An 8,956-nucleotide genomic window follows, 5' to 3' on the forward strand; every position below is an offset into this window, starting at 1 on the left:
GTTAAATCATAAACAAGTTACCTTACTTGAATGGGAATAAACATCCTTACAAATTATTTTTACAGTAGAGGTGGGCAGTGAACATCAGAGGGAGGGGAGTGCAAAAGTCGATTGGGAGAGAATGTTAATGTTTTAACATTTTAAATTATATTTTGAAGGCGAAAAGTTATAATAGAACTATTTCAGATGTCTCATTTGAGTCTGCTGTCAAATCACCCTGCTCATTTACACACACACATGGAAATAAATAAATGTATGTGAAGCCAGCATGCGATGAAAAGTTCCAGCTAGTTCCTTGACTTGTTCAAACTGCCATTTGCATGAGGAATTACAGCCCTGCAAGACTCAGTGGGAGTCATGCACACACAGTGGCTCCTCACTAGTTTTCCTTGTTCTTTATTCTTTGTAAGCTAAAACAAATGGGGCACAAGGTTTTGATTTTTGCCCTGGTCCTGTAGGTATTCTCAGTGATGATGTGAATTTGTATAGAAATGTTAAAAGATATAGCTGTGTGCTTTTGTTCCTATATGGGATGGAACCCTTTTTTAATTGCTAAATAAATTCTACAGCAAGCTTTTTTCCTGATACCTTTAAAAATACAGTTTTATAAACTGAACTTAGTGAATTAATTAGTGACATAATAAATGGGCATAAAGCTAGCAAATTGGGCAACATCTTATGGAAAGTATGGGTGGGTGGGTGGCGCACACACATGAATAATTTTTTAAAAAAATCATGCCTCAACATTTTTCAATACCTTCATTAAAAAATAGACAGTGCAGGGGGTATTAACTGATTTGTCAGATTGTTACAAGTAGCAAGAAAAAATAGTTTTTTGTGGGTTTTTCAGGCTATGAGTAAGTGTTCTAGAAGAGTTTTTTCCCTGATGTTTCGCCAGCATTGCCAGATATCTCTGAAGATGCCAGCCACAGCTGCTGGCAAAATGTCAGGAAAAAAAATTCTTCTAGAACACGGTCTCATAGCCCAAAAAACCCATAAAAATTATGAATGCTGTCTGTGAAAGCCTTCAACTTCACTAAGAAAAAAATCGATTCAGTGTGATTTGACTAAATCCAATGCTAGTCCCAACTAAAGTACCCATTAAAATAAATGGGACTTAATTACCATTTAAGTCCCATTTATTACAACAACAACAACAACAACAATAATATTTATTTATATTTTCCTGCCTCTCTCAGGGGGATTGAGGCACAACAATAGGCCAATTCAAATATATTTTTGTTTCTGGGGAAAACACAAGATGTATACAAATTTGTAGGAACATCTGGAGTACTTATATGTCTGAAATAGTATGCATAAAAGCATATAGATTGTTATATATGAAAATTTTCGGAGCATGTTTAAAGACTTTCTGGAATTCATTCCTTCAGTGATCTGATTATACTGAGGCTGCTCCTAGGAAAACATGAGAGAATTTAAGATGCTGTGAATGGCCTTGAATGGCAAAAATCCACAAAGCCAAATCTCCATCTCTGTGTAGTTGGATTAGCAGTTAGGCAGCCTGGAATGTTAATGCAGGTGGTTTTAAAATGGATTAAGGAATGTGGTCTTGTGACTGATGCTTATAAAGAATCAGTTCTTTAGATTATGATTGAGGAAGGAAATACAAAACTCACTGTTGGGCAATACCTTTATATGAACCTACCAAAATGCCATCAAAAGTTGCGCCACAATTAATGCTAGCTTTCATACTGTCTAAGAAACAAATCAGTAGTGATCCAGTTGGATGTAGATACATGAAAAAGCAGACACAGTTTCTCTCCCAGAAGCAAAATTTGGTTGCTGAAAGTACAAATAAAATATGATCCCATATGTTAATTTGGTGTTGATTCCAGCAGTATACAGATGGTGTTCTTCTTTTTCTTACTAAACTTATCCATATGCAAACAAATGAAATATAGCAGTAAGTATACACAGTGCAAATCAGCCATAATGAGTATGATGTGGGGGGGGGGGAATCAAGAAAACATAAACATACACTATATAAAAAAGAAGAAAAAGAAAACCTGCAGTGATGTATGGTTGTTCAAAAACTATGTATTATGGTAATGTACCTTTTTCAGCCTACATAACATTTATAGCAGTGCATGTAATTCAAAAAATCGGATAGGAAAACAATAAAAACATTAATAAGAATTTCCTAATAAGCATTAATAGAAGTACTGAATAAAAAAGCCATTTGTAAATATTGTATGCATGCAAAATTCTGTACTATTTACAAAGAATCTACACATTTCTTTTGTAGCCACGTCATGAATACTTTAATGTCCCAGTATATTAAATGACTTCATTCATCATGCATAAAAGAAGCAATAAAGCTGACTTACTCATGGCAGAACACTTATCCTCAGCTTGGTGAATCCAATCATCTTGAACAAATTAGTCAATATCACACTGTTATTTTTTTGCTGTTTGTATATTTTCTTGTCTTACCATTTGCAATGTCTGTGTTTTTCCTTTCATTTGTCTTGTCAGCATGTCATTATTTTCATTTTAAAGTACTTAAATCTGTCATTAGCACTTGGCATAGCATGTAATATTCAAGCTGAAATACTATGTGGAGCCTAATTTTATAATTTAAATACTCAAAACCCTTGGCACAGTATTCTATCAAACTGGATATAAAGCTGTTATTTGTAGGTGCAAAATAGATATCCTTATTCTTAAGCTCATTAAACAAACAAGTATTTAAAACAGGGCTTATAGACAGTACCTAATTTAAAAACCTTGAAGATTTTTTTTTTAAAAAAATCTATTTTAGAAAGTAATTTTTAGTGCTTTCCATCTTGACTTCTTTGTACGAGTTTTAAAATTAAGCACTCTGATCTTGCATTATTAAAAGCTTCAGTGGACATGGTACTCCTCTAGTGTTTGAAAGGGCTCTCCCACTCACTGCAGCATTGGAGTTGATTTTCATGCTCACTAATGGAGCTGACTTAGTCATTGCAAGGACAAGCAATATCTCTACTTGCTGGTAACCATCTGGAGACATCCACAGAAATGTATACACTATAAATAAAAAGTAAAGTTGCTACTCTGCAATTTCTGTTCTGAAATGTGAACAGCGCAAGGAGGAAAAGTCACTTCTGCTTTGGAAAGTGACTAAATTATACAGTGGCTATGTTTTTCAAAAAGTTAATTTTAAAAAATAGGAGAGAATGGTTAGTTTGATCAACCATTGTGTGATAGAAAATTTCAGTTAAGTATTATCAAGATAACTATCAACACTCTCAACAGTGAGGGGCTTAAATACCAATTCTGCAACATTTCTAGAAATATTACTAGTAAATCATAGGAAATACCTGCATAATTTTATAAAAATTGGTATTGCTTATGTGAATGTATGTGGTTGTGCTTCATTGCATTCTGTTAATGGCTGAATCTTTAAAGTACTATGCATGGAGTGCTAATGAGCTGTTGTGGTCTGTTACAGTTTTATATTCCTGCATGCTTGCAAATTATTGTGAATTAGCTTTCCTGGCATGTCTGTAATAAAGTATTGCATGCACTTCTCACGTGAATGGCTTTTTTTTCCCCCTCCCATCTCTTCTGCTGTGATATATTTCCTGTTTGTGCAATTTGCCATTGGTAATTTGGTCTGGAAACCTGTGAAACACTTAACTACACTGTACAAATTATTTCTAAAATAATTCCTTAATTACACATTTCCAAACAGCAGCTCACATTTATTACATTTGACCATTGCTATAAATGTATATTTTAATTCCCCCCAGATAGAGTATCTATAATCCTCAATACTGATTCTGTAGTACTATTTGCTGATAGTACATTTGTTAAAGTCTGAAAGACTTAACTTTTAAATTTTACTAGCCATCTAGAAATAGTAAAAATTAACAAGCACTTGTATATTACAGTTATAATGTATTTACATTAGTTGGTTTTCCAGGATTTGTTCAGTTACCCAGAAGAACATTAATCTCTTGTGAGTATATAGAGAGTGGACAACTTTTGTGGGGTCAGGGACCACTTCTCTGGTTGGACAAGTGTTAGAAAGCTTGGCTTAGCCATTCTTTTTCCACTTACTGGACAGGGGCTCAGAAGAAAGGTGCAAAATTTAGCTGTGTTTTTAAAGGGAAAGAAAAATAAAATTGGTAAAAATAGACTACTGTATTTATACATTTCAGGTTCCATTATTTATTTTAAAAATACCCCATTCTTACTTGATGATTATTTGGAAAGATTTATTAGATTGCTAGTAACTCCCCCCTCGTTATTAATAAAGAAAATCCCTGAATCAATTCTTTAATTAAGTATTATTAAATTATATAAATTAATGTTAAATGTATCTGATTTGACTTTCATCTGATGTACACATGGCAAATAGTTTCCACAGACACAATAATTAGTTTTTAATTTTGTGCATTTCATGGTTTGCTGCTGAATTTTGGCACAATTTTTTAAAATTTAATTTTTCTTTGGGATTCTGGAGGGCCACATGTGGTGTGCAGGATGCATTTTGTCCACCCTGATAGAGATCCACTAGCACAGAAGGAACCCTGTCTGTGTTTTTAAAAACATCTTTAACAAAATAGTGGGAAATTGACACTGACCTGTTGAAGTGGATCCACTGGTGGGTATCTGCTGAGGCCTAAATGGGTAGCTTACCTCATGAATTGTAAGGATGGTGGTTTTCCTGCTGTGGATCTTCCTGTTAGCAAAAATCTCTGCACAGATCAGCTATAGCTGGATTAAATAGAGATTCAAATGGAAAGGTAGTTCATGTACTGTATTCCAGTTTAAGCCAGATAGTGATGGAATGCCAGATCATGCCACCTTTGCAAATCTGGACATCCTGGAACCATTCTAGTTTGATGACAATGCATATTTTTAGTGACACTCTTTATCTTTTCACTCATCGATTTTTCAAAACACAATTTCTAAAACATATAAAAATGTGATAAAGATATGTTTCTTGGTTTTAAGGTCCTTGACTGAAGCCTATCAACATTGTCAGGTTTCAGTGATGAGACTGAACATCGTTTGTTTGCTAATGCTTTTCTTTTAAAGTGAAAATTTTAAAACATGACTTTTGAAATTTTGTGATCACTTTGTGTTCCTCTTCTGGAACGCTGTAATTTAAAATGTATGTTTATACACGTTTAACACTGCCTTTTTTGAGGAATTGTTGCTAAATTCTGATTCTCTCTTTTTTTGGCTATGCCTTATTTAGGATGCTAAAGTAAGTATTTATTCTGTTAATAACAAAATTACAGGTTGTGCTTTTAACAAAACATGTTTTTTTTTTGTTTTGTTTTGTTACAGAAAGGATTGTTAGGAAAATGGAACCTCTCTCATACCTTACAGTTTTGCTGCCAAACACTTTCAGATCACTTCGAGAGTATTAAAAATTCCACGTGATCTTGACATATACATCACTGAAACTCTAAACTACTAAAAAACATAACTAGGATTGGTGCTTCCCAAAGGTTTTAGGCATATCATTTCAAAGATTCTGTGTTCAGAAGCTCATAATTCTCTGTCTGCCAGTTGACTCAAAGAAGGGGGGGGGGTTGCAAGGAATGGCATATGTATGAAAGACAGAAAACTCCTGAAACGAAGGGTGTGCTCTTTAAGCACTAGTTTTGTGTCTGTGTGCCTTCAAGCCAGCTGTTGACCCCATACATTTCATAGAATTTTATTAGGTAAGGAATACACAGAGGTGGGCTTGCCAGTTTCTTACTTCCCTGTTAAATAGCAATGTGTGCTTCCACAGGAGCCCAAGATCTGTTCACTCTCTAATTTTCCTTCCACAGGAAGCGGAGACCCCTCGTAGTGTACTTGAAGAAATTGGACTGACATAAACCTCGTTTGCTGATGTCTTACATGGTGTTTCATATACCTGTAAATGTTCACTGCCTCCATTTAATGTTAGCTAATGGTGTTATGATGCTATTTGTCAGTATTACTGTTCTGCTGAGCTACTTCATTCAGGCCTACAAGAAAAAAACCCATTTACTGTGAAATTGGAAAAGGGAGCATAATTTTAAAAAGCTTTTGTGGAAAAAAATTAAAAGGGATTTTAAGCAACAGTAACATAAATAATAAATGGCAATTAAGGTGATTTCATAAAAATTTACTTTGCCATCATGTGTCAGATAATTTTACATTATGCCATATACTGAAAAACAGTAACATGGTAAGAAAGTGAAATGTGTTAACATAGAACTTGGCTTTGTGTAACCAAAGACTCGTTATTATACAGTCAGCATTTGTTAAAACTCAGTTTAGGTTATTACATAAGATTGGGGGGAAATAACTTTGTGACTATTTCATTTATACCAAAGAATCTTATTAAGGTCTGTAAAATCAAACTATTGTGAACTGTCTTGGTAGCTTCATTTCTAATAATTGAATTTTAAAGGATTTCATTAGAAATTCTAATGAATGAGATCATGATGAGATTGTAAATTCAATCAGAAAACTGAGTTAATGCATTGCAAAGAGAAATAGGTTGGGGTCATAATGATTTTTTTTAAAAAAAAACTTATCTTTTTTTTACTAAATTTAAATGCTTTCTGAATTGAATACATAGTCTTTTGGAAAGTGTAAAGGAAAATTAATTCAAAACACACTGAGATACAGTGATATAATCCCAAAGGGAAACATGTAGAAAGAGAATATTACCAAGCTTCAATCTGTCTTTAACATTTTTACAAGTATCATCCACTTTATGTCTAAACTAGGACTTGAGCAGCTGCTTGTAGAGTTTGAAAATATGTAGCTATATATCAGTCTTCATATCACCTTGCACAAGGTTAGGTTTTGTTAAAATGCATTTCTTTGTATCATAGAAACAAGCCTTAAAATGGAAACTTTGTTTAAATCACTGCCATGTTTTCACAAGAAAAAAACCAGGCTGCAATGACATGCACATTTTACTTGGCAGTAGGCCCCAATATAACAGGACCTGCTTCCAAATAAACTTGCATAGGTTTAGGCTGCAAAGGTATCACAAAGCCATAACTTATTTACTCTAATGTGTGTTTTGCTGTATATCCTATATCTTAGTGCTTGGAAAGCTTCAGTACAGAGCACATGCTGTGAAAAGCAGTGTAACTTCCCCCATATGTAATAACCTGTATGTGTTCTCACTTGGCAACTTCTCCATGTAACGACTTGCTGTGATTGGTGTATTTAAAAGCATTCAAATGCTTTAAACAGTGCCACGAATTTGAAACATAGTTGTTTCTTGCTTCATTAACTACAGCAGAAGCCTTATGAAAATAATCATGTTTGCATAAGGTACACAGGAGTTGTGTTCTACATTTCACTCTGGGAAAACATGGACTAATGAATTTCAGGTGATGTTAGAGTGGCCCTTTGCATGACACTGAAGGGACAGAAATACTTGCCACTGAAAAGCAGTTTTTGTTTGTATTCAAACCATATTTAAAGTTTACACTGTTGCCTTGTATGTGCTTGGTTGGAAAAGCTTTGTGATTGTGACATGCGCTATGTGGACACTGTCTTAGTATCACACCAGTTTAGTTGTAATAAATGTCCATTTCTACTCCATTACTCTGTCTGTCTATTCTAATAATTGATGGGAAGACATGTTTCTGTCTCAAAATGCAGCAAACACTTTTTAAGCACATAAACCTATCCTAACACCATGCAACCATTTTTCTAAGAAAAACTTATGAACTTATTTCTGTAATACACACTCACATATAGGGTATATTCCAGCTGTTACTTCAGAATTAAAAATAGTTTAGAGTGTAATTTAGTGCATATACTCTATCAGATGGAATGCCTTTTAAAAGTTATCCCCCCATTTCTATTTTGTTTTGCCTAATCACGGGGAGAAATGCAGTGTTTAGGCACCAACAGTATTTCAGGACAGATTTCTTACTTTTTCTTCTTTTCCCTGGATGTGTGGACAGAGAATAGAACTTATTGTACTTATAATTATGTGTTTCCTTTTTAGAATACAAATACAACTTAACTGTAACAGTTTGCATGAGTTAGCAATATTAAAACCTGGTTTTGACCGTTTTACAGTAGGAATATACAGTGGACCCTTGTTATATGCTGGGGATTGATTCCAGTATCCTTGTGTATAACAAAATCCGTTATAATGACATAGCAAAATGGTGTTCCTTATAAAAAATGGAAAATCAAGGTTTGATATTTGAAATTTATACTTTTTTTGAACATTTTCAAACCGTGGATGCTTGAATCCGTGAATAAAAAAATCAGTGTATAAGAAGGGCCGACCGTATTTACTTCTGTAGTAGGAGTATTCTGTTAAAATCCCAAGGTAATCCATATTGTGTTACAGTCAGAACTGGATTCATTCATGTAAGCTGAATTCATTTTGATTCTTGCCATTTTTCAGTTTTACCGCTGAAGTGTAGTATGGAATAATGCAAGTTAATGGAGTCACATTTCAGCTGCCTTTCTAGGTCTGAGATGAAACCACAGTTGTCTAAAATTCCGTTCACATCCAGTTCAATTTTGTGCTCTAGAATTGTACCATGTGCACAATCTGATCTGGATTGAAAAGGACACACTCATACAACTATCTCTCTGAAGGGACTCTGGACAACAATGTGGAGAAATGTACCTGTGAACTCCCAGATGGTACTTTCCTTTGCATTTCTCCCTTAGCTTCCTGCACTTTCTTCCACTGAGAAAACATCAGGGACTTAGGGGAAGCAACCCTGTGTATTTCTGTTTACCTTCTCAAAATGAGAATCAGTCACTTAAATGAAAGTTCCATGCAGTCAAATAATAATTATAGGCCCCATACAGACAGGCCAAAATAGAGCTGCTTCGGGTCACTTTGGATGTATGCTGTTTAAATGATGCATATGTCCTAAGAGTTTGGAAACTGCGCCAAAGCCACACTCCAGCCCTGAGGACTGGGGCGTCAGTTTGGCGTGGCTTTTGGACTCTTAGGATGCCTGCATCA

At 34.6% G+C, this 8,956-nt stretch overlaps 1 protein-coding gene across 6 annotated transcripts in view; it reads left to right on the forward strand.

Moving 5' to 3' along the window:
* AP1S2 (adaptor related protein complex 1 subunit sigma 2) overlaps positions 1-7,557 on the forward strand; it is a 30,697-nt gene extending 23,140 nt beyond the window's left edge. For 2 of the 6 annotated variants that reach the window (XR_006102718.1, XM_042456194.1), the window contains 2 exons: positions 5,213-5,221; positions 5,796-7,557. Coding sequence is in view for 3 of the 6 variants with exons in the window: in XM_042456194.1 (XP_042312128.1) it covers positions 5,213-5,221; positions 5,796-5,843 (57 nt within the window). In the remaining 3 variants the exon portion in view is untranslated. Of the gene's footprint in view, positions 1-2,266; positions 3,530-5,212; positions 5,222-5,795 lie in introns of those variants that run through there. The other 4 variants (XM_042456196.1, XM_042456195.1, XM_042456198.1 and 1 more) reach the window with 2 other exon arrangements.
* The last annotated feature ends 1,399 nt before the right edge of the window (positions 7,558-8,956 follow it).

Source organism: Sceloporus undulatus, chromosome 3, assembly GCF_019175285.1.
Source record: "Sceloporus undulatus isolate JIND9_A2432 ecotype Alabama chromosome 3, SceUnd_v1.1, whole genome shotgun sequence".
Lineage (NCBI taxonomy): Eukaryota > Metazoa > Chordata > Lepidosauria > Squamata > Phrynosomatidae > Sceloporus > Sceloporus undulatus.